We start from the raw sequence: 26,908 nt of genomic DNA, 5'->3' as shown, positions 1-26,908 counted from the left end.
AAAACTGTTTTCTGCCCCTCTTAAAAGACAGAATTTGTAGATATTTGGCCCTCTTTCTGGGACTCATCCACAAACAGGACCAAGCCTGGCCTGCTGAGGAGTGACGGACTCCATCCTAGCTAGAGGGGTGCTCTCATCTTATCTATCAACATAGACAGGGCTCTAACTCCTCTCGCTCCACAATGAGATAGGGTGCAGGCCAGGCAGCAGGATGTCAGCCAACCTGCCAACTTAGTGGAGTCTGCCACTAGCATAGTCAGTGTAGTAAGCTCAGCTATCCCCATTGAGACCGTGTCTGTGCCTCGATCTAGGTTGGGCAAAACTAAACATGGCGGTGTTCGCTTTAGCAATCTCACTGGAATAAAGACCTCCTCCATTCCTGTCATTATTGAAAGAGATTGTGATATCTCACATCTCAAAATAGGGCTACTTAATGTTAGATCACTCACTTCCAAGGCAGTTATAGTCAATTAACGAATCACTGATCATATTCTTGATGTGATTGGCCGGACTGAAACATGGCTTAAGCCTGATGAATTTACTGTGTTAAATGAGGCTTCTCCGCCAGGTTATACTAGTGACCATATCCCCCGCGCATCCCGCAAAGGCCGAGGTGTTGCTAACATTTACGATAGCAAATTTCAATTTCACAAAGAAATGACTGTGTTTTGTCTTTTGACCTTCTAGTCATGAAATCTATGCTGCCTACTCAATCACTTTTTATAGCTTCTGTCTACAGACCTTGTAGTCATGGCAGATAATATTCACATTGTTGGTGACTTTAATATTCACATGGAAAAGTCCACAGACCCACTCCAAAAGGCTTTCGGAGCCATCATCGACTCAGTGGGTTTTGTCCAACATGTCTATGGACCTACTCACTGCCACAGTCATACTCTTGACCTAGTTTTGTCCCGTGGAATAAATATTGTGGACCTTAATGTTTTTCCTCATAATCCTGGACTATTGGACCACCATTTTATTACGTTTGCAATCGCAACAAATAATCTGCTTAGACCCCAACCAAGGATCATCAAAAGCCATGCTATAAATTCTCAGACAACCCAAAGATTCCTAGATGCCCTTCCATACTCCCTCCACCTACCCAAGGACGTTGGAGTACAAAAATCAGTTAACCACCTAACTGAGGAACAAAATTTAACCTTGTGTAATACCCTAGATGCAGTCATACCCCTAAAAACAAAAAAGCATTTGTCACAAGAAACTAGCTTGCTGGTATACAGAAAATACTCTAGCCCTAAAGCAAGCATCCAGAAAATTGGAATGGAAATGGCGCTCCACCAAACTGGAAGTCTTCCGACTATCTTGGAAAGACAGTTTATTTATATTTATTTTACCTTTATTTATTTATTTATTTATTTATTTATTTATGTATTACAGTACCGTTCAATATCGAAGAACTCTCACTGCTCCACAATCATCCAATTTTTCCAACTTAATTGAGGAGAATAAGAACAATCCAAAATGTATTTTTGATACTATAGCAAAGCTAACTAAAAATCAGCATTCCTCAAGAGTGGATGGCTTTCACTTCAGCAGTGATGAATTCATAAACTTTGATGAAAAGATCATGATCATTAGAAAGCAAATTATGGACTCCTCTTTGAATCTGCATATTTCTCCAAAGCTCAGTTGTCATGAGTCTGCACAACACTGCCAGGACCTAGGATCAATGGAGACACTCAAGTTTTTTAATTCTATATCTCTTGGCACATGAAAATAATCATGGCCTCTAAACCTTCAAGATGCATACTGGATCCTATTCCAACTAAACTACTGAAAGAGCTGCTTCCTGTGCTTGGTCCTCCTATGTTGAACATAATAAAATGGCTCCCTATCCACCAGATGTGAACCAAACTCACTAAAAGTGGCAGTAATAAAGCCTCTCTTGAAAAAGCCAAACCTTGATCCAGAAAATATAAAAAACTATCGAATCTCCCATTCCTCAACAAAAAAAACATCCCAAAAATAAAAATATATTTTAGAAAAAGTTGTTGCGCAGCAACTCACTACCTTCCTGAAGACAAACAATGTATACGCTACGCTTCAGTCTGGTTTTAGACCCCATCATAGCACTGAAACTGCACTTGTGAAGGTGGTAAATGACCTTTTAATGGAATCAGACCAAGAGTCTGTATCTGTCCTCGTGCTCCTAGACCTTAGTGCTGCCATCGATCACCACATTCCTTTGGGAGTGAGATTGGAAACCCTAATTGCTCTACACGGACAAATTCTGGCCTGGTTTAAATATTATCTGTCAGAAAGATATCAGTTTGTCTCTGTGAATGGTTTGTCCTCTGACAGATCATTGTAAGTTTCGATGGTTTTCACTATATATATATTATATATCATAATTTCCGGACTATTGAGCGCACCTGAATATAAGCCACAGCACTGAATTTAAAAAAAAATATTATTTTGAACATAAATAAGCCGCACATGTCTATAAGCCGCAGGTGCTTACCGGTACATTGAAACAAATGAACTTTACACAGGCTTTAACGAAACACGGCTTGTAACAAAAATAAATAGGCTTTAACGAAACACGGCTTGTAACAACAATAAATAGGCTTTAACGAAACACGGCTTGTAACAAAAATAAATAGGCTTTAACGAAACACGGCTTGTAACAAAAAATTTAAAATTAGTAGTAAGCTTTAGTTGTCTTTTTGCACTGAGTCATTTCCTCACGCTGCTGTTTCCAACGTCTTATCATCGACTCATTAAGACCAAGCTCCCGTGCAGCAGCTCTATTTCCTTTTCCAACAGCCAGATCAATCGCCTTCAACTTGAAAGCTGCATCATATGCATTTCTCCGTGTCTTTGCCATGATGAGGGTGACAAAATGACTACCGTAATCAGAATGATGGGAAGTTTGAGAGCGCTCGATTTAATCTAAACAGTAAACAAAAAAGTTGTTTGACCTTAACCCGTTCGGCAATTTCATTGGTCTAATGAAAGCTTCATGCCGGCAAAAAACTGAGCACGTCACAGAATGTGTTTGTTTGTTTTTTTTAAAAATGTGAAAGCGGGAAAAATCCATATATTAGCCGCGTCATTGTTTAAGCCGCGAGGTTCAAAGCGTGGGAAAAAAGTTGCGGCTTATAGTCCGGAAATTACGGTATATATATATATATATATGCTCTTGGTGATGTCATTTGGAAACATAATGTTAACTTTCACTGCTATGCGGACTATACACAGCTGTACATTTTGATGAAACATGGTGAAGACCCAAAATTCTCCTCCCTGGAAGCCTGTGTTTCAGACATAAGGATGTGGATGGTGGCAAATGTTTTACTTTTAAACTCTGACAAAACAGAGATGCTAGTTCTAGGTCCCAAGAAAGAAAGACTGACAATTAATCTTGATGGTTGTACAGTTGTCTCAAATAAAACTGCGAAGGACCTTGGCATTACTCTGGACCCTGATCTCTCTTTTGACAAACATATCAAGAATATTTCAAGGACAGCTTTATTCCATCTTCGTAGCATTGCGAAAATCTCAAATGAAAATGATGCAGAAAAGCTAAACCATGCTTTTGTCACTTCTAGATTAGACTACTGCAAAGCTCTACTTTCCAGCTAACTGGATAAAGCACAAAATAAACTTCAGTTAGTGCTAAACACAGCTGATAGAATCTTGACTAGAACCAAAAAATTGGATCATATTACTCCAGTGCTAGCCTCTCTACACTGGCTTCCTGTTAAGGCTAGGGCTGATTTCAAGGTTTTACTGCAAAACTACAAAGCATTACATGGGCTTGCTCCTACCTATCTCTCCGATTTGGTCCTGCCGTACGTTACCTGCACGTACGCTACGGTCACAAAACGCAGGCCTCCTTATTGTCCCTAGAATTTCTAAGAAAACTGCTGCAGGCAGGGCTTTCTCCTATAGAACTGATTGCCCCCCATCTATCTTCAGAGCTCGTGCTGCTAGGTGACCTAAATTGGGAAACGCTTAACACGCCATCCTACAATCTAAGCTTGATGCCCTCAATCTCACACAAATTATCAAGGAACCTACCAGGTACAACCCCAAAGCTGTAAACACGGGCACCCTCTTAGATATCATCCTAACCAACTTGCCCTCCAAATACACCTCTGCTGTTTTCAACCAAGATCTCAGCGATCACTGCCTCATTGCCTGCATCCGTAATGGGTCTGTGGTCAAACGACCAGCCCTCATCACTGTCAAACGCTCCCTAAAATACTGAAGCGAGCAGGCCTTTCTAATTGACCTGGCCTGGGTATCCTGGAAGGATATTGACCTCATTCCGTTAGTAGAGGATGCCTAGTTATTCTTCAAAAGTGCCTTCCTCACCATCTTAAATAAGCACGCCCCATTCAAAAAATGTAGAACCAGGAACAGATATAGCCCTTGGTTCTCTCCAGACCTGACTGCCCTTGACCAGCTCAAAAACATCCTGTGGCGTTCTGCATTACCATCGGATAGCCCCTGTGATATGCAACTTTTCAGGGAAGTTAGGAACCAATATACACAGGCAGTTAGTAAGGCTAGCTTTTTCAAGCAGAAATTTGCATCCTGTAGCACAAACTCAAAAAGGTTCTGGGAAACTGTAAAGTCCATGGAGAATAAGAGCACCTTCTCCCCACTGCACTGAGGCTAGGAAACACGATAAATCCACTATAATTGAGAAATTCAATGAGCATTTTTCTACGGCTGGCCATGCTTTCCACCTGGCTACCCCTACCCCGGTCAACAGCCCTGCACTCCGCACAGCAACTCGCCCAAGCTTCCCCCATTTCTCCTTCACCCAAATCCAGATAGCTGATGTTCTGAAAGAGCTGCAAAATCTGGACCTCTACAAATCAGCCGGGCTAGACAATCTGGACCCTCTTTCTAAAATTATCTGCCGAAATTGTTGCAACCCCTATTACTAGCCTGTTCAACCTCTCTTTCGTATCGTCTTAGATTCCTAAAGATTGGAAAGCAGCCGCGGTCATCCCCCTCTTCAAAGGGGGAGACACTCTAGACCCAAACTGCTACAGACCTATATCTATCCTACCCTGCCTTTCTAAGGTCTTCGAAAGCCAAGTTAACAAACAGATCAACGACCTTTTCGAATCCCACTGTACCTTCTCCGCTATGCAATCTGGTTTCAGAGCTGGTCATGGGTGCACCTCAACCACGCTCAAGGTCCTAAACGATATCATAACCGCCATCGATAAGAGACAACACTGTGCAGCCGTCTTCATCAACCTGGCCAAGGCTTTCGACTCTGTCAATCACCACATTCAAATCGGCAGACTGAACAGCCTTGGTTTCTCAAATGATTGCCTCACCTGGTTCACCAACTACTTCTATGATAGAGTTCAGTGTGTCAAATCGGAGGGCCTGTTGTCCGGACATCTGGCAGTCTCTATGGGGGTGCCACAGGGTTCAATTCTCGGGCTGACTCTCTTCTCTGTATACATCAATGATGTCGCTCTTGCAGCTGGTGATTCTCTGATCCACCTCTACGCAGACGACACAATTCTGTATACTTCTGGCCCTTCTTTGGACACTGTGTTAACTAACCTCCAAACAAGCTTCAATGCCATACAACTCTCCTTCCGTGGCCTCCAACTGCTCTTAAATGTAAGTAAAACTAAATGCATGCTCTTCAATCGATCGCTGCCCGCACCTGCCCGCCTGTCCAGCATCACTACTCTGGACAGTTCTGACATAGAATATGTGGACAACTACAAATACCTAGGTGTCTGGTTAGACTGTAAACTCTTCTTCCAGACTCACATTAAGCATCTCCAATCCAAAATTAAATCTAGAATCGACTTCCTATATCGCAACAAAGCATCCTTCACTCATGCTGCCAAACATACCCTCGTAAAACTGACCATCCTACCGATCCTCGATTTCGGCGATGTCATTTACAAAATAGCCTCCAACACCCTACTCAACAAATTGGATGCACAGTGCCATCCGTTTTGTCACCAAAGCCCCATATACTACCCACACTGCGACCTGTACGCTCTCGTTGGCTGGCCCTCGCTTCATACTCGTCGCCAATCCCACTGGCTCCAGGTCATCTACAAGTCTTTACTAGGTAAAGCCCCGCTTTATCTCAGCTCACTGGTCACCATAGCAGCACCCACCCGTAGCACGCGCTCCAGCAGGTATATCTCACTGGTCACCCCCAAAGCCAATTCCGCCTTTGGCCACCTTTCCCTCCAGTACTCTGCTGCCAATGACTGGAACGAACAGCAAAAAAAAAATCACAAGCTGGAGACACATCTCCTTCACTAGCTTTAAGCACCAGCTGCCTGTCACATTTGCTGTCTTCAAACTCCCTATCGTAAATAAACCAAGGTGCAGCGCGCATGGAATTCCACATCCTTTAATCGAAGTGAAACCAAAAAAACAATACAGAAGGAAACGAAACGTGACGTTCTGGGCTGCACACAGGCAGCTACACAAAAACAAGCTCCCACAATCACAGGTGGGAAAAGGGCTGCCTAAGTATGATCCCCAATCAGAGACAACGATAGACAGCTGCCTCTGATTGGGGACCATACCCGGCCAAACAAAGAAATAAGAAAACTAGATTGCCCACCCAAATCACACCCTGACCTGACCAAATAGAGAAATAGAAAGGCTCTCTATGGTCAGGGCGTGACACTGCCTGAGCAGCTCACAGATCACTGCACCTGTACATAGCCCACCTGTAAATAGCCCATCCAACTACCTCATCCCCATACTGTATTTATTTATTTATCTTGCTCCTTTGCACCCCAGCATCTCTACTTGCACATTCATCTTCTGCACATCTACCATTCCAGTGTTTAATTGCTATATTGTAATTACTTCGCCACCATGGCCTATTTATTGCCTTACCTCTCTTATCTTACCTCATTTGCACACACTGTATATAGACTTTTTCTACTGTATTGTTGACTGTATGTTTGTTTATTCCATGTGTAACTCTGTGTTGTTGTATGTGTTATACTGCTTTGCTTTATCTTGGCCAGGTCGCAGTTGTAAATGAGAACTTGTTCTCAACTAGCCTACCTGGTTAAATAAAGGTGAAATAAAAAATAAAAAAGTTACACCAGGTCTGTCAGGAGGAATGGGCCAAAATTCACCCAACTTATTGTGGGAAGCTTGTAGAAGGCTACCCAAAATGTTTGACCCAAGTTAAACAATTTAAGGACAATGCTACCAAATACTAATTGAGTGTATGAAAACTTCTGACCCACTGGGAATGTGATTAAAGAAATAAAAGCTGAAATAAATTATTCTCTCTACTATTATTCTGACATTTCACATTCTTAAAATAAAGTGGTGATCCTAACTGACCTAAAACAGGGAATTTTTACTATGATTAAATGTCAGGAATTGTGAAAACTGAGTTTAAATGTATTTGGCTAAGGTGTATGTAAACTTCCGACTTCAACTGTACGTATTATCCGTGTCGTCGTTCAGCCACGACTCAGTTAAACATAAGATATTACAGTTTTTAATGTCGCATTGGTAGGATTGTCTTGAACGGAGCTCATCCAGTTTATTTTCCAGTGATTGTACGTTGATCAATAGAACGGATAGTAGAGGCGGGTTACCCACTCACCGATGAATTCTCACAAGGCACCCCGATCTCCGACCCCTGTACCTTTGTCTTTACTTCACTCGAAGAATCACGAGATTGAGGGAGAGTCGAGGGGTGGATGGGAAAATGGAGGAAGCGGATGTTCTGTTTTAATCAGATTGCGTGTCGAGTGGAGATGAGAGTGAGAAGAATTGGATTACAGTGGCGAATGCAAAAGGAAATAAAATAAGTAAAGTGGTAGTGGAAACTAGTAAATCCAAACCTAGTAGTGTGACTTTTTTGGTTGGAATAAAGGTTTTGGATCAATGTTGTTACCTGGGAGATCCGTTTGAAGTCTGTAATAAAATTGTGGATGCGTTGGATGAGGTGGCGTCGAAGAGAATAACGAGAAGTGGGATTATTTCGTTTTTTTGTGTTTCTATGGAACAGAAGGAGCGTGCCTTGCACCACAAGAAGATTGGAATGTGTCGTGTGTGGAGATCTTCGAAGCAAGGTACCTATCAAGGGTGTTATCTCTGGGGTGGCGCTAGAAGTAAATGCAAAGGATATATACGTGAAGAATTGAATCAAGTGGTTGGTGCACAACGACTGACCCACATGGTAGATGGAGAGCGGAAGCCCACTCCATCTATTCTATTGTTTTTTGATGAAGAGTCTCTCCCTTCTCATGTGTATTTGGGTTATGTGAGATTCCCTGTGAGAACCTTCATGCCCAAACCCATGCAATGTGATATGTGTCAAGTGTATGTAGACGGGAGGAGTATTACATGCCAGCTGAGCCTAAATGCTGCAATTGTGGTGTTGAACATGCATTAGAATTTCTTAAGTGTCCTGTTAGGGTGAAGGAGACAGAGGTGGCAAGAACAAAGGCTGTCCAGAATGTCTCCTATCCGGAGGCATTGAGAAGAGTGAAAGAAAGGAGTGAAGTTGAAGAAGTAATGGTAGTTCACAAGATGATGTTCCTTGTCGACAGAGGGATCCTGACATGTTGCATGATATAATTAAGGATCGGTGTCAACCGACAACTTCCGGTGAAACTGGAGGGAGCGTAATTCAAATAAATTCTAATAATTATTATGGATTTTAAACATTTAGGTGCATATAAGTGTCTTCTATCGGCTGAAAGCTTAAGTTCTTGTTAATCTAACTGCACTGTCCGATTTACAGTAGCTATTACAGCGAAAACATGCCATGTGATTGTTTGAGGACTGCGCCCCACATCAAAATATTTTTCCACTGGCACATTCACATATAAAGATAAAATATTCACTTACTTTTTGAAAATCTTCCTCTGATTTGTCATCCAAAGGGTCCCAGCTATAACATGTAGTGTCGTTTTGTATGATAAACTAATATTTTATATCCCAAAAAGTCTGTTAAGTTGGCGCCATCGATTTGAGTAATCCACTCGTTCAACTTGCAGAGAAAGGAATCCAAAAATCTACCCCTAACCTTTGTTTCAACAAGTCAAAGTACGTTTCTATTTGCTCCTCAGACACCCTAAAATGTAATCAAACTATAATATTTATTTCGGAAAGACGTATGTTCAATAGGAAACCGATTTTAGCAGGTGCGCAACTTCATCATGGTGCGCAGAAACATGGATTTCCAAGCCTGTGTCCTCTTACTTTTCATTTTTGAAGTTACAATATGACCTTTCTCTTGCATTTCTAAGAGGATGGTCTCTCAACAACAACAAAAATATTCTGGTTGGTTTTTCTTTGGATTGTTTTTTGGTATTCAGGAACTTTTCTGCTGAAGCATTACAAGGAATCCTGTGATGAATGCTCTGTCCTCATAGGCACCTGAGCCTGTGTAGGGATGTGATTTGAATGTGTCTGAAGGACTGGGATGTTTTTTATTTAGTTTTGTATTTGGTATTATTCCCTTCCCGCAATGGAATATATTATTTTTGTTTTGTTTCAATACCCGTACAGTAGGTGGTGGCAATACACCAATAGGTGTAGTCTGCCATAAAACTTTAAAGAATAAGAAGAAGCACAAGATTGAACTTCACTCAACTTTCTAGAACAGTGGTCACCAACCGGTCGATCGCGATCAACTGGTCGATCTCCAAGGCATTCCTAGTCGATCGGCAAACATTTCTGTAAAAAAAACAACAATAAAGCCTGGTGTTCCTTTTTATTTATTTTTTGTCTCGTGCTGTTGGCGGTAGGAGCACCAGATTCAGCTGCCCTGCGCGCTAGGTAGTTGACATTTTGAACCATTTCATGTGTCTGAAGGTACAAACTCTGCATTCCTGGCAGAGTCTGTATGATTGAGTTCATGTTTAAGTTCTTACTCAGCACTGTCAACCTTTTGTATTCAACACTTTTATAAGCCATAAAGGCTTACTATTTCCATTCAGCGCTACAAGCACCTCAGTAGTAATGAATGAGTAGGAAAGTGTATCTTTAAGCTTGCGTTGTTTTATTATTAGCGGCTTGGGTCTTCTTTAATATCGAGGAATATTACACTTTCTCTGTTCATAGGAGTAACAACATGAATTTCGCATGAGGCAGAAATAATGCGGTGAGACTCGAGTTTCGCCATCAGCTGGAAGTCTGTGTCCCTTTTTGGTCAGTGTTAGTAGAGGAAACGGAGAGCGGAGGGCTGTTGAGAGGCAGAGCCTCAGTCTGCTCCTCTCTCCTTCCGCTGAGACTGACCATCAGATGCAGGCACCATCAGCCCAGTAAAATAAAATAAAAAGCAATGTATGCTCATTCAGCTGTGCCTCACAAGTAATACAACAACGGATCTATTACCGGTGTGTTCATACAGCCTACCTCAAATTTGGAAATATATATATTTTTTAAATGGCCTGAACAATAATGCATTGGCAGGGCAATTCAAGCAAAGCCAATATGCGGTGATAATGTGTTGGGCCTATAGCTTACTGCACAAACCTCATCGCTACAGTACTGTTTTTAATTGGTTGATGTTGCATAGGCTTACGTTTTTCTTAAGTCATGTTAAAAAAAATCAGAGTGGTAGATCTCAGCTTGCATTTTGACTCAGAAAGTGATCTTGACTCAGAAAAGGTTGTAGAGTTTTCCGTTAACAATAACTTTTTAACATTTTCCCACCACTCTCTCAATGTGCTCTGCCCAGTTTAGAATCAAAGTACAACCCAAGGAACCTGAAGGACCCCATCCTCTCCAAATTTCTCCTATTCAATCTCAGGCATATCTCACCTTACACCTTGCTCCTGGTAAAGGGCACTGTCTACGTTTTCTCTACAACGAACCTGAATCCCCACTTTAATGACCACCATCAATTACTTCCTGTACCTTCCCAACTGGCCACTTTAATAATGGAACACTAGTCACTTTAATAATGTTTACATATTTTACTCATCTCATATCTATATACTGTATTCTATTCTATTCTACTGTATTTTAGTCTATGCCGCTCCGACATTGCTCATCCAAATATTTATATATTCTTAATTCCATTCCTTTAATTTAGATTTGTGTGTATTGTTGCAAATTGTTAGATATTACTTGTTAGATATTACTGCACTGTTGGAGCTAGAAACACAAGCATTTGGCTACACCCGCAATAACATCTGCTACACGTGTATGTGACCAATAAAATTTGATTTGATTTGTGTAAGGTACATTTCTTCCCCTCTTCCATAAGGCCCCATCATCTGCAAATAAAGACCTCCTAATATCCAGCCGTACACATCATTGATCATGATTCAGAACAAAAGAGAACTGATCACGCTCCCCTGCGGTGTACAATTATCCACCAAGTAGCTGCCTGATAGAGATTTAACCCACCCCTCACCATGATAGACCTTCCAAACAGGAAGTCCTTAATCCAGTTGAACATTCTACCTCCTACCCCCAAAAGATCAAGCTTGATTAGCAACCCCTCCTTCCACATCATATCGTATGCCTTCTCCACATCAAAAAAAAGACAGCCACAACCGTCTCCTTGTCTTTTTGACCTTCCTGACCTCTGCTTCTACACAGAGCACTGAGTCCATAGTTCCCCCTCCCCTTCCTGAAACCCATTCTGATGTGATGATACTAGCCCCGTGCTCTCCAGGAAGTAAATTAATCTCTCCATAATTATATGTTCCATAATCTTACATAAATGGGATGCTAAGGATTTTGGCCGATAGGTTGTTGGCCTTGTTGGGTCTTTCCCTGGCTTCCAGATTGACACCACTATTGCCTCCTTCCAGCTGCCCGGGTAGCTTCCCCTCCTCCTACATTCTGTTGTACAGGCCCAATACCTTATCCATTCTACAAGATTCAATAGATTCTGTTCTCCCAGTTGTGTCAATGAGTAATTCTCTTGACAACGCATTGCTGGCAATATGGAATTGTTTGACTTGTTCAAATATGAATACTATTATAATATTTACATTGAACACTGTCTTTTAAAACATGTTGCATTTTTATTCTAGGAGTTAGGATTGCTGTTGTAACCAACATACAGTCATTGAGCCAACCAGACATGCTAAACAATGTATTGATTTGGTGCTAATGGGTTGATCACCAGACACTTTCACATGCATCTCTGGGTGTGACCTAACCTTTGTGAAACATGTCCAGTGATACATCCCCTGTTGTGGTGGAACATCCCCTGCTGTGGTGGAAATGCTCCTGAATATTCAGTCTGTCACCTCAAACTGAAACCATGTCCAACCTTCCAAGTTCATGCAATCCACTAAAGCTCAGACTATAGTAACTACAGGACTAAACACTAAAACATTGAAAAATAAAATAAAAGTAGCACACAATCCTCACATATAAGAACAAAACCAATGTTAACCTTGTATCACATTGTCAACTGGATTCAGACTTTGCAAATGTACTGTAATTACTCCAAAATAATACATCTCACCATGAAGGCTTATTATTACAGGGTTCTCCCCAAAGAATGTAAGATGTGACTGCGCCACTATGTAAAAAAAAATGTGTGGCTTGTCGCTCTCTGTGAGAAAGAAATATTCAAAATAGTCTCTGGGACAGTTGTGGGACAATAGATCCCAGATTCATACAACCACTCTACATAAACAAAAAACATAAGAAGCATTGAGGCTGATGCATCAGATCAGAATGTTTAACTTAAACTATTATTGATTCACATTATAAGCACAGCAATGCGCACATGGCGCACAATTGGCCCAGCGTCGTCCGGGTTAGGGGAGGGTTGGACAGACTGGGATGTCCTTGTCCCCGTGTGTCAAGAAGCAGTGAGGCTTGGCAGGGTCGTGTTTCGGAGGACGCATGGCTCTTGACCGTCGCCTCTCCCGAGTCCGCACGGAAGTTGCAGCGATGGGACAAAACTGTAACTACCAATTGGATATCATGAAATTAGGGAGAAAAAGGGGTCAAAAGTAAAAAATAAATAATACAAAATAAAATAGCTTCAAAATGCTGACTGCCTCTGCTCAGATTTCAAGGTGGGTGATGGAACAGTAGGCCACATATTTAAAGGTAGATTTAGTAGGCCTAAATCCCAGTTTATGCTAGCTACATTTTTTTGTTGATATAGCATTTACAAAAGGCAGAAACATTGTTTCCTTGCTGAAAAATATATAGAATGCCAATTTCAGAGAAGCATAGCAACATCAAGGCAACTTTGTTACAGTTGACCCCGTTTTTCCAAAGCCAAACCCGCCCATTAGCCACTGAGTCAACCTTTTAAGATGCCAAAATAGAAAATGTTTTCTGCAGTTGTTTTCAGTATCCTAATGTTGTTTTTGTGTTGTGTTTTCTGATTGTTTCAGTGCATGTATTCAACAAGCTTTGGACGACTTCCAAAGTTTACTCAAAAAGGCAATAGTTCTGAACTGAGTTTGATTTTGTTGTTTTAATTATTTAAATGTTGTTCATTCTCTTTTAAACATTAATTGGTCATTCATTGGTTGAAAGCTCATTGCTCAGTTATCACTTTGTTGTTGCCCGTTTAAACGTCCTATGGTCAACATCCCTATAGTGTTTACATTTCTCTCATGTACAGTGCATTCAGAAAGTATTCATGCCCTTTCTACATTTTATTGTGTTAAAGCCTAAATTCAAAATGGATTAAATAATTGTTTTTCTCACCCATCTACATACAATACCCCATAATGACAAAGTGAAAACATATTTTTTGAAAATGGTGCTAATTTATTGCAAGTCAAAACATAAATATCTCATTTACATAAGTATTCACACCCCTGAGTCAGAACCTCTGGCAGAACCTCTGGCAGCTGTGTCTTTCTCGGTAAATCTCTAAGAGCTTTCCACATCTGGATTGTACAACATTTGCCAATTGTTCTTTAGAAATTCTTCAAGCTCTGTGAAATTGATTGTTGATCATCCCTAGACAACCATTTTCAGGTCTTACCATAGATTTTCAAGTAGATTTAAGTCAAAACTGTATCTCGGTCACTCAGGAACATTCACTGTCTTCTTGGTAAGCAACTCCAGTGTAGATTTGGCCTTGTGTTTTAGGTTATTGTCCTGCTGAAAGGTGAACTCATCTCCTAGTGTCTGGTGGAAAACAGACTGAACCAGGTTTTCCTCTAGGATTTTGCCTGTGCTTAGCTCCATTCCTTTTCTTTTTTATCCTGAAAAACTCCCCAGTCCTTAACAATTACAAGCATATCCATAACATGATGCAGCCACCATTATGCTTGAAAATGTGGAGAGTGGTACTCAATAATGTGCTGTATTTGTCACGCCTGCTCCCACTCCCCCTCTCTGGCACTCGAGGGCACCAGACGGCCCATCATTACGCACACCTGTCACCATCGTTACGCGCATCAGCGCTTCATGGGACTCACCTGGACTCTATTACTTTATTGATTGCCTCCCCTTTATCTGTCACTTCCTCAGTTTCTTCACCGTGTCTGCATTAATGTTGTTTTGTTCCCCCTGTCCAGACGCTGGTCTTGTTTTGTTATATGTCCATTTAACCATTAAATCTGCACTCCCTGTACTTGCTTCTCGTCTCCCAGCGTCTTCCCTCACAGTATTGGATTTGCCCCAAACATAACACTTTATATTCAGGACCAAAAGTTAATTGCTTTGCCACATTTTTGCAGTATTACTTTAGTGCCTTTTTGCAAACAGGATGCCTGTTTTGGAATATTTGTATTCTGTACAGGCTTTCTTCTTTTCACTCTGTCAATCAGGTTAGTATTGTGGAGTAACTACAATGTTGTTGGTCCATCCTCAGTTTTGTCCTGTCATAGCCATTAAACTCTGTAACTGTTTTAAAGTCACCATTGGCCTCATGGTGAAATCCCTGAGCAGTTTCCTTCCTCTCCGGCAACTGAATTATCTTTGTAGTGACTGGGTGTATTGATACACCATCCAAAGTGTAATTAATAACTACACCATGCTCAAAGGGATATTAAATATCTGTTTTTTTTACCGATCCACCTATACTGTAGGTGCCCTTCTGTCATGCCCTGACCTTAGAGAGCCTTTTTTATTCTCTATTATGTTAGGTCAGGGTGTGACTTGGGTGGGCATATCTATGTTCCTATTTCTTTGTTGGCCTAGAATGGTTCCCAATCAGAGGCAGCTGTTTATCGTTGTCTCTGATTGGGGATCATACTTAGGCAGCCCTTTTTCCCACCTGTGATTGTGGGCTCTTGTTTTTGTATAGCTGCTGTGAAGCCTGCAGAACTTTACGTTCGTTTTGTATTTTCTTTGTTTTGTCAGTGTTCATCAAATAAAAGTAAGGCGTACGTTTACCATGCTGCACCTTGGTCTCATTGAAACGACGAGCGTAACACCATCTTTGAGAGACATTGGAAAACCTCCCTGGTCTTTGTGGATGAATCTGTGATTAAAATCCACTGCTCGACTGAGTGTCCTTACAGATAATTGTATGTGTGCGGTACAAAGATGGTCATTCAAAAATCATGCTAAACCCTATTATTGCACACAGAATGAGTCCATGAAACTTCCTCAGACATGATGAAAACAAGCCCAGATTCCCACAGGGTGAAATTCCCTTATGAGTACGTTTTTACTCCTGAACTTATTTAGGCTTGCCATAACAAAGGGGTTGAATACTTATTGACCCAAGACATTTCAGCTTTTTCTTTTTAATTTGTAAGAATGTTTAGAAACATAATTCCACTTTGATATTATGGGGTATTGTGTGTAGGCCAGTGACAAAAAACACTCTAAATGTAATACATTTTTAGTTCAGGCTGTAACACAACAAAATGTGGAAAAAGCCAAAGGGTGTAAATACTTTCCGACGGCACTGTAAATGTTGTAGCTACACTGAACTAAAATATAAACTCAACATACAACAATTTCAAATATTTTACTGAGTTGCAGTTCATAAAAGCAAATCAGTCAATTGAAATTAATTAATGGGGCCCTACAGATATGCATCTGTTGATCACAGATACCTTTAAATAAAGGCAGGGGCGTGGATCAGAAAACCAGTCAGTATCTGGTGTGACCACCATTTGCTTCATGCAGCGCGACACATCTCTTTCGCATAGTTGATCAGGCTGTTGATTGTTGCCTGTGGAATGTTGTCCCACTCCTCTTCAATGGCTGTGCAAAGTTGCTGGACATGTTGTACATGTTGACCCATAGCATCCCAAACATGCTCAATAGGTGACATGTCTGGTGAGTATGCAGGCCATGGAAAAACTGGGATATTTTCAGCTTCCAGGAATTGTGTACAGATCCTTACGACATGGGGCCATGCAATACCATGCTGAAACATGAGGTGATGGTGACGGATGAATGGCACGACAATGGGCCTCAGGATCTCATCACGGTATCTCTGTGCATTCAAATTGCCATTGATAAAATGCAGTTGTGCTCATTGTTCCCAGATTATGCCTGCCCATGCCATAGCCCACCGCCACCATGGGGCACCCGGGTTCACAACGTTGACATCAGCAAACCGCTCGCCCACACGTAGCCATACACATGGTCTGTGGTTGTGAGGCTGGTTGGACGTACTCCCAAATTCTCAAAAATAAAGTTGGAGGCGGCTTCATGGTATAGAAAATCACATTCAATTATCTGGCAACAGCTCTTGTGGACATTCCTGCAACAACTCTGGTTGACATTCCTCCCTCAAAATTTGAGACATCTGTGGCATTGTGTTGTGTGTCAAAACTGCACATTTTAGAGTGGCGTTTTATTGTCCCCAGCACAAGTTGCACCTGTGTAATGATCGTGCTGTTTACATTACATTTACATTTACCTCATTTAGCAGACGCTCTTATCCAGAGCGACTTACAAATTGGTGCATTCACCTTATGATATCCAGTGGAACGACCACTTTACAATAGTACATCTATATCCTTTTTGGGGGGGGGGTTAGATTGATTTAATCAGCTTCTTGATATGCCACACCTGTCAGGTGGATGGATTGTCTTGGCAAAGGAGAAATGCTCACGAACAGGGATGTAAACACATTTGTTCACAACATTTGAGAGAAATAAGCTTTTTCCTGCGTATGGAAAATTTCTGGGATATTTTATTTCAGGCCATGAAACATGGGACCAACACTTTACATGTTGTGTTTATATTATTGTTCAGTACACATACAAATATTAAATAAACAATTTAGCTAGGAAATATTCAGTCTTTGCTCTTTTAATTTCAAATTGTATTGGATTTATTTTTATCTGTTAAGAGATTTAATACATGTTGTTTAGTTTATTTAGTACATTTAGTTCATATTTAGTACATTTAGTTTAGTGTACTTTGTGAGAAGCAAGTTAATATATAAAGTAATCAAAAACCTGATGTAATTTGCATATTCATAATGAGTCTGCAGCAAATTTGCAGCAAACAGTACAATGTCTGCCACAAGTTTCACAGGAGTTCACAAGTTGCTGCAATTTATTTGCCACAAAACTAATTTGCACTTGATTTGGCCAAATTGGCCAAAGACTTGCCACAATTGTTTGCAAGAGGCCTGTTTTTTTCAGGAATATGGGACCAGCGGGGACATTCATTGGATAACAATTCTGGCCAATAAACCTGAAGATGACAATGTACATGATGAAGGCTGCTTACCTTTGATCAGTGAAAATAATAGTTTGAACACTGGTGGCACCACAAGTCTTGATTGCCCAGGTAAAGACATTTTCACATCTCCAGAGAGTGGGGTCCTCCCCCATTCAAACACAAATGAGCAGAAGCATAGGGTGATACCATGCCATTGTCTGAGGCGCTGATCACAGACTATACCTCTGTTGTTGTGCAAATACATCAGTCTTATCAATTTACATCAGGAACAGCATCATTGCAGTTTTAGATTATGTAAATGTTACATGCAATTAAATTATATGACTTTTGCTATATGAACTAGCTCCATAGTGCACCTTAAAATAAAACAACGTATAGCCTTTGCCTGTTATTATTATTTATCCCAATTGCAGTTTAGATTATGTGAAGGTTAAAGTGGCAATCTGTAGTTGAAACAATAACAAATCGTTTTCCCTGCCACCGCTGAGGGATGGGGCTGGAGAAATGTAACCACTCTCAAATTCATAGACAGAGCTATGGATGCAAGGACTGACCATACATGATATCAAAATTATAGTTTTATGCATGCTTTGAGGGTATACGTGTTTGTATTAATTTACTTTGTTTACAAACTTTGGAGTAAAACAAGTGTATTTTTGGGGTTCTGATGGGGCTGCGACAGTTGATCTAAGCTTATGAAGCATTTATAATTATATTCTAAAAGAATCAATGGTACATATCATTAATGTATAAGTCCAAAAATGGATGTAGCAACTGCAGATTGGCCCTTAAAAGGCTACTGTTTTTCACTAACTTCAGGAAAAAAGCTGAGGCCTAAATGTCTGTTGTTATTTTTATTTCTACATTTTCAAGTCTGAAGTGGAAATTAAGGCACTCTTAACAGTTTTTCTTTCACCATAGGTGGGTTGGTTGTTTAGCAACAAAAAAAACATGTGTGTAACTAAGGGGCAAAACCGATGGGCTTGGCTTAGGTTGTTGACAATATGTAAGCTATATTTAGTCTACAAATGTTTATTGAAAACATAAATACATTTGAACAATGAGCACTTGTTGTCTCTCAAATATATAATTACAGTTGTTGTTAGATAGCTACCGAATTTTTGCCATATTAGCATTGACATGACATCAATCAAAACACCTCAAAACAAGAAATGGTAAGAACAAGATAAAACAGGGCCACAGTAAAGATGTCCTTGTTGTTAGCGATTTGACCGTTCAGAAAGGTTCAGAATCATAACAAGGCACAGCTTCCGGCCACATCAATGTGCACGCATAATTTTTTGTGACGTTGTCAGTCAACCCGTCTACTGACAACTTCACGAATCATCGGTGTCTCATTTCAGCTAGTTTTATCTTGTTGTTGATACTATGTCTTGTTTTGAGATGTTTTGACTGATGTCGTCTATGCTAATACTGCAAAAATCACTAGCTAGCTAACCAACAACATTACTGATGTATCTGAGAGACAACAAGTGCTCATTGTGCACATTTATTTCTGTTTTCAATTAACATTGGAGACAAAATATAGTTTACATTGTCAACAATGTGAGCCAACCCTGTCTGTTTTGCTCCATAGTTGCGCACGCATCAGTTTTGTTGCTTAACAACCAACCCCTCTATACAGCTTGTTGGAAACTGGCTTGGGGTATCATTTTATGATGCAATTAATACAGGCAATTTTAAGGGATAGAAACATGGAGGGGAATGGCCCTAAAAATTGTCTAAGAATCCAGCCACCCTAGTCATAGACTGTTCTCTCTGCTACCGCACGGCAAATGGTACCGGAGCACCAAACAGCTTCTACCCCAAAGCCATAAGACTCCTGAACAACTAATCAAAGGTCTACCCAGACCCCTCTTTTACGCTGCTGCTACTCTTTGTTTATAATCTATGCATAGTCACTTTAACTCTACCTACATGTACATATTACCTTTAACTAACCGGACCCCGCACATTGACTCTGTACCGGTACCCCCTGTATATAGCTTTGCTTGTTATTTTACTGCTGCTGTTTAATTATTTGTTACTTTTATTTTCTATTTTTTACTTATCTATTTTTACCTAACACTTATTTTTTTCTTAAATCATTGTTGGTTAAGGGCTTGTAAGTAAGCACTTCACTGTAAGGTCTACACCTGCTGTATTTGGCGAATGTGACAAATAAAACGTGATTTGATTCAATTGAATGGTGGGTATAAATTCGCAAAATCACAATAAAGTGAATGAAGTTAGTCGCACATAAAAAAAGGATACTAACTACAACATAAATATACACTTCATTTTCAAAACGATTTTCCAACCCACGCAAGAACAAAAGATCATCTGTTTATTCACGAGGGTCAACTGGGGACTGGGGCTGCGGAAATTCGCTAATCTGTCATGCATATAAATTACTTTGGCGCTAGGACTTTGGCGGTTGAGGTGATCTACAGATCAAATAATCTCTGCGCAGCGTTTACTACATACTGACCCTCCTTAACAAACTCAATGTAAGGGGCGTAACGGTGTTGCTGTAGTATGACGTCACTATAACTACGGTATAAATACGACCTGGAATTCTGTTTCTTGACTCCACCTCTAAGCATTGCTTGTACTTTTTTTTGTTTCTGTCGAGCAACGCGGTCGTTCCTGTCGAAAATGGATAACTCCTCTCAACTTTGTAAACTTTTTGTCGGTGGATTGAACGTAGATACCGACGATGACGGGCTCCGCAAGCATTTTGAGCAGTACGGTCAACTGACCGACTGCGTTGTGGTTGTGAATAAGCAACTACAGAGGTCCCGCTGTTTTGGCTTTGTAACCTACTCGAGCGCTGAGGAGGCAGATGCAGCAATGGCGGCAAGGCCACATGTCGTTGATGGCACCAACGTGGAGTTGAAAAGAGCGGTCGCTCGTGAAGATGCCGGTAAACCCGAGGCACTCGCCAAGGTCAAGAAAATTTTCATTGGGGGACTGAAAGACGACATCGAAGACGAACATTTGAATGAGTATTTTTCCCAGTTCGGTGAGATCGAGAAGGCCGAAGTTATCGCAGAGAAGGAAACCGGAAAGAAAAGAGGGTTCGGCTTTGTTCACTTCACAGATAACGATTCGGCCGATAAGGCAGTGGTACTTAAGTTCCACAACATCAATGGGCACAAGGTGGAGGTGAAGAAAGCCCTCACAAAGCAGGAGATGCAAGCTACAGGCCGTGGCGGTAGGGGAGGAAGAGGCATGAGAGGAGGACAAAATGGCTTCGGAGGCGGCAGAGGTGGTTACGACAGCTACGGGGGTGGTTTCGGTGGGGGCTACGGGAGCAGTGCTGGTGGCTATGGCGGTGGCTACGGAAGTGGAGGCTACGGCGGGGCCTATGGGGGAGGCGCAAGCTACGGAGGTGGCTACGGCGACCAGATGGGAGGTTATGGTGGCGGCAATGGCTACAGTGACTTTGGCAGTGGGTACAGCCAGCAGTCCTCCGGTTATGGGCCCATGAAAGGCGGCACCAACTACGCTGGTAGGAGCCCTGCTCCGTACGCCCCCCGAGGCGGTGCAGGTGGCTACAGCAGAGGGGCGTATGGCGGCTACTAAACCGGTGGCTTCGACAGACTATTTGAAAATAATTCTCCACACATACCCGCCTGATCATCAAACCGTGCTCAAAATTCAGTCCTCGGGCATTTGGCAAAATGCGGACACTGTGAAACCAAATCATTTAAGAAGACCTCAAACCAAACAGGTAGGAAGATCACTTCCCAGAACCTGATTTGCACGTCCAGCTCTTGCTATAGGACACGTTCGATTGCTAAATTCATTTATCATTTATGTTCCAAGATGAGGGCGTGTAGCTGTCGTTAGTTGACCTGCTTTTTATTTTACGTATGCGTACGTTCGTGTTTAGTCTTACATTTTGTTTTGATACTATACTTTCTCTTATCTACATTATAGCAAGTAGTAAGGAAATTCCCATGGATCTAGTCTACAGAGGATTGGGACGCATGTGCTATATAATTGGATTTATTAGCTGACTATGTAAATGTATGTTCTGTCCACTAGCCTATAGGTTGTTGGTTACGCGTGTTTGGTAGGCCGGATCCAGTTTAAACATTTAATTTTCTTGCCAAGATGTTTTGTAAATCAACGAAGTACGCCAGTAATTTCCCAACACACAGCGTTCAGCTATGAGCTTAATGTTCCTTTAATTTACTACATAAATCTCATGTATATTGTATTATCTGTCTGAACATCAAACTACAATTGTTAAGCATTGGTATGCATATGTATGTTCATTTTAAATAAAAAGTCAAACAAATTTAGCTAGTTTTTACTCATTTTACTAGGATGCTTTAAGTCCACTTCTGATATGGTTATATTATGTGATTTATTTAATCTTTAGTAGCTTCGTGGTATTTCTTCCATTACACTTCCTGGGTGAAGAAGGATTGCAGTTTGCCACCATGGCCAATGCATGAAGGCATTGTAGGTTGGCAATAACATTGTTCCATGACGTTACCAGGCTCTTGAATATTGTGGACCTGGGGGCTCATTTTATCTTTGATTCCTACATTTAGGTGTTCATACTGTTATCCAAGTACGCCAAAATAGCAGTATCAGTTTGACTTTATACAGGGACCCTGTGCAATACCTGGGGTCGATTGTCATAGGATTCTGAAATATCTCTTTAGGATCACATCCAGCAAACTAGGTATGTAAATCAACCTGTCTTTACTGTGTTGGTCAAGTATTCAGATATGGTACTGAAATGTACTTAATGTCACTTATTTATAGTTCTTGCATTTATCCATAGTTGCTCTTATTTTGCCATATGCATCTTAGTTTAAGTGTTTACTGCACGCATTTGGTCCTAAATCTAAAATGAGGCTCAAGAGATTACGTGCGTATTCTACATTAATGAATCTATAAACTGGCACGTTAGGCATACCTCCTGTCATGGCATGATGGTGTAACTGCAGTGTCTCATTCTTTACTCTTCCCCTCTCTGCCAGGTAGCCATGGTGACCTGGCTGCCAGGAAACCAATCTGGCAAGGACTTGGCTACATCAAGACCGGTGGTGGTGGATGAGGCACAGCTAAAGCTGTCCCACTGCCGCAGGTGATTTGGAATACCAGGACCTTCTGCCCATATAAAATCGGGTTGCAATGATGGCCAGCAGGTATCGACTTGTGTCAAGTCAATCTAGTTGGTTGGTGTAATTGACTACCTCTGTTCTCTTACCGTTTGTAGGAAGACTGGGTGTGAATGTTAGATCGTGTACTATGGGAAAATGGACACTGCATTGTTGGCCTTGCCATGCTATCTATTCATCACTTGCTACAATTTGTTTTAAATTGGAAAATGTACAACTGGTTTGAAGTAACATTGTGTTGAATGGGAGTTATAGCCAATGGCTTGCACTCTTTACTCAAGTGTTTGTAAATAACAATAAGTTACTCATATTAACCTGTTAATTCAAATTAGCTTCTCCATATTTTAGAATGTAGCAAATTTGTTTTGAGCATTTCTTATGTCCCTTTGCAGCTGACCATGTTCCTGTTTGCAATAAAATGAGTATCAAATCACAGTACGTATTGTGATATCATGTAGTCCCTGACAATTCTCAGCCCTAATGCAGATGATGCCATGAATGGCGCAGGTTCTGATTTTCTAATGTACAGTAGCAGTCAAGTTTGGACACCTACTTATTCAAGCTTTCTTTAATTTTACAATTTTCCAAATTGTAGAAGGGTGTTGACAAACTATTAAATAAAAGTGTACAATTAATCAAAATATTTATTTTAGCTTCAAAGTAGCCATCCTTTGCTGTGACAGATTTGTGTACTCCAGGCATTCAACAAGCTTCATGAATGCTTTCCCTAAAGTCTTGAAGGAGTTCACACATATGCTGAGCACTTGTTGGCTGCTCTTCCTTCACTCCGCAGTCTAACTCATCCCAAACCATCTCAATTGGGTTGAGGTTGGGTGATTTGGAGGCCAGGTCATCTGATGCAGCACTCCATCACTCTCCTTGGTCAAATGGCCCTTAAACAGCCTGGATGTGTTGGCTCATTTTCCTGTTGAAACAATTGGCAGTCCCACTAAGCACAAACCAGATAGGCTGGTGTATCGCTGTGGTAGCCATGCAGGTTCAGTGTGACTTATTCTAATTAAATCCCCAGCAAAGCACCATCACCCCACCATGCTTCATGGTGGAAACCACATGCATACAGTAGTTGGAACCATAAATCTAAAATTTGGACTTGACAGACCAAAGGACAGGTTTCCACTGGTCTAATGTCCATTGCGCTTCCAAGCAAATCTCTTATTGGGGTCCTTTTTTTCTTTACAGCATTTGGACCATGTAGGCCTTTTATTCACGCAGTCTCTGAACAGTTGCTCTTGTGTCTGAACTCTGAAGCATTTATTTGGGCTGCAATTTGAGGCTAACTAATGAACGTATCCTCTGCAGCAGAGGTAACTTGGTCTTTCCCGTGGCGGTCCTCAGCCAGTTTCATTATAGCGCTTGGTTTTTACGACTGCACTGGAAGAAACTTAAAGTTCTTGATATTTCCTGGATTAACCATGTCAAAGAAATTGACTTTTTTTGCTAATGTGAGCTGTCCTTACATAACATGGACTTGGTTTTACAAAATAGGGCTATTTTCTGTATACCACCCCTACCTTGTCACAACTGATTGGCTCAAATGCATTAAGGAAATAAATTCCACCTGTTAATTGAAATGCATTCCACGTGACACCAAGCTGTTTGAGAGAATGCCAAGTGTGCAAAGCTGTCAAGGCAAAGGTTGGTTTCTTAGAATCAAATGTGTTTTGATATTTTTTTTACACTTTTTGGGGTACATGATTCCATGTTTCAATTTTGTCTTCATTCTGCACTGTAGAAAATAGTTAAAAAAAAAAAAAATGGAATGGAATGTGTCCACGTCAAGTTTGTATGGCAAGATTGCATATAGAAATCACTGTGTTCCACAATATTTATTCAGAAGTGGCCACTTTCTGACAATTGAATGTGCAATGCGTGGACAGCGGAATGAAGTGTTGGGGTATACTACAAAGCAGGATCAAGAACAGCCAGCTAACTAGACGAATTTAAAAATAAATGTAAAGAAATGTGCTTGGAATAGGCATTGTCTTTTTGATTCAACAAACAAGTCAATTGACAAATAAGAAAAACATCTATTTGAATAAAATAGTGGGATTTGAGTGGAACAACCAATCAGGACTGGTGATTTATTTTCCCAATCCTACGTCAGACGTCATTGCGTCAGCTGCTTTCAAAGAGGGATACGATTTTGTCAGGTTCAATTGTATTTGCGCCATAACAACTCGGCTAGTAATAATGACGAACCAACTTTGTAAGCTGTTTGTCGGTGGATTGAACGTCGAGACTACAGACGATGGACTTCGGCAACATTTCGAGCAGTACGGCCAGTTAACCGACTGCGTAGTGGTCCAGAACCAGCAGCTACAAAGGTCCCGGTGTTTCGGCTTTGTAACCTACTCAAGCGCGGAGGAGGCCGACGCAGCCATGGCCGCTAGGCCACATGTCGTCGATGGTACCAACGTGGAGTTAAAAAGGGCCGTTGCACGGGAAGATGCCGGTAGGCCAGAGGCACTCGCCAAAGTTAAAAAAATATTTATCGGTGGGTTGAAAGACGACATAGAAGACGACCATTTGAATGATTATTTCTCTCAATTCGGGGCAATTGAGAAGGCCGAAGTAATCAGTGACAAACAGACTCTCAAAAAAAGAGGATTCGGCTTCGTCTATTTTGAAGATAATGACTCTGCCGACAAAGCAGTGGTGCTGAAGTTCCACACAATCAATGGGCACAAAGTGGAGGTGAAGAAGGCCCTCACCAAGCAAGAGATGCAGTCAGCCGGTGGTCGGGGAAGAGGCGGGCGAGGAATGAGGGGGTCTCAAAATGGCTACGACGGCGGAAGAGGTGGCGGCTACGGCAACTATGGCGGTAATTATGGAGGAAACGATGGTGGCTACGGTGGCGGATACGGCAATGGAGGTGGTTACGGTAACCAAGGGGGATACGGAGGAGGTTATGGAGATCAAATGGGGAGCAGTTATGGTGGGAACGGTTATAATGACTTTGGCGAAGATTACGGACAGCAGTCCTCCGGCTATGGTGCAATGAAAGGGGGTAATTATTCAGGCAGGAGCGCAGCACCGTACTCCCGTGGAGGCGGCAGTGGTTATAGCAGGGGTGGATATGGTGGTTATTAGACACCGTTGACCACATTTGACCCAATAATTTGAAATGTTCTGAATTTCTGATTCAATGACCTGCATTTACACACACGGGTCGGAGTTGCCCATTTCTTTGTTGCTACTATTTTAAAGTACTCGTGCCCCTCGCCCACCCTGATGTACCCTCCATCCGGACTACACCGTTGTCCCTAGGCGACGCTACTAAAGACATGGACACTTTATTACCAATTCAACTTTCTGACTTGTCAATGTAGTGATTCCTTTAAATATTTTTTATTTAATTGTAGTTAACGTCGCTGCTTCCAAGACTTTGGTATGATACTGTATGTCATTAGTACCAGCCAGGTTAATAACAAGACATATTGCTTTAGCAACATGAAACTCAGGGGTATTAATGGAGTTGAAAGCAGTCTTAGTGTATGCTTGAGTGTTTTTAAGATCATAATATTTCGTGTCAAAGTATTAAGTACTTATGGTTATTGTATTATTATACTTTTTTATGGTTACCTCAATGCTTTTCTCCGTCCAAGATGTGCTATTCAATACCTTGCAAAGCAATGCAGTTTTGTGGAATGTTACTTAAATATTAGTTAGCTATTGAGCCTAACTCTTTTGGCTGTATTAAAGTTTTTAATGTTTGAAAGCAATCGGTGCTCATTGTCAATGTAACCATTCTGACCTCTTGTTTCAAAAGAGAATCAAGTTAAGCCTTCAGATCATTCAGGATCACAGTCCTATCATGAGGTAGTTGCACACCCTACTGACATACTATCACTGGTAACTTTCTTGTTCAGGAATGGACTAATCTGGGACTGCTAACTGGCCAACAGTCATGCATTTTTTTTAGGCCCTCTGCCATTTCCTGTGTTATGCTAATACCAAAAAGCATTCTTGCTAATACTGTAAAGGCTTTTTTGAATCACATTTTCAATGAAAGGGATTCTTGGTTTATAATCAGATTTTATTTTTTAATGGGACAAGAATTTTGCAGGTAACATCCCATGTCAATAGACACATTTGTCTGACACTAGTTTGTTTTGATAATGGCCGTGAGTATTGTGATTTTTTCTCCAGTACATCTGCTTTACAGCCTCTCAACACTCCCATTTTTTTTG

At 41.1% G+C, this 26,908-nt stretch overlaps 2 protein-coding genes across 2 annotated transcripts; both read left to right on the top strand.

Moving 5' to 3' along the window:
- Positions 1–20,123: 20,123 nt before the first annotated feature.
- On the top strand, positions 20,124–21,862 carry LOC106604941 (heterogeneous nuclear ribonucleoprotein A0). Its single transcript, XM_014200088.3, has one exon. The coding sequence runs from the start codon at positions 20,212–20,214 to the stop codon at positions 21,139–21,141; it is 930 nt and encodes a 309-aa protein (XP_014055563.1). The 5' UTR covers positions 20,124–20,211; the 3' UTR covers positions 21,142–21,862.
- A 2,957-nt stretch (positions 21,863–24,819) lies between these two features.
- LOC106604938 (heterogeneous nuclear ribonucleoprotein A1-like 2) lies at positions 24,820–26,440 on the top strand. Its single transcript, XM_014200087.3, has one exon. The coding sequence runs from the start codon at positions 24,909–24,911 to the stop codon at positions 25,806–25,808; it is 900 nt and encodes a 299-aa protein (XP_014055562.3). The 5' UTR covers positions 24,820–24,908; the 3' UTR covers positions 25,809–26,440.
- The last annotated feature ends 468 nt before the right edge of the window (positions 26,441–26,908 follow it).

This window comes from Salmo salar, chromosome 05, assembly GCF_965601325.2.
Source record: "Salmo salar chromosome 05, fSalSal1, whole genome shotgun sequence".
NCBI lineage: Eukaryota > Metazoa > Chordata > Actinopteri > Salmoniformes > Salmonidae > Salmo > Salmo salar.
The sequence above is the reverse complement of the archived record's forward strand: the minus strand, read 5'-3'. Positions and strand labels throughout refer to the sequence as shown.

Coding starts and splice junctions, on each gene's coding strand:
- LOC106604938 (XM_014200087.3), top strand. CDS start 24,909: ATGACGAACCAACTTTGTAAGCTGTTTGTCGGTGGATTGAACGTCGAG.
- LOC106604941 (XM_014200088.3), top strand. CDS start 20,212: ATGGATAACTCCTCTCAACTTTGTAAACTTTTTGTCGGTGGATTGAAC.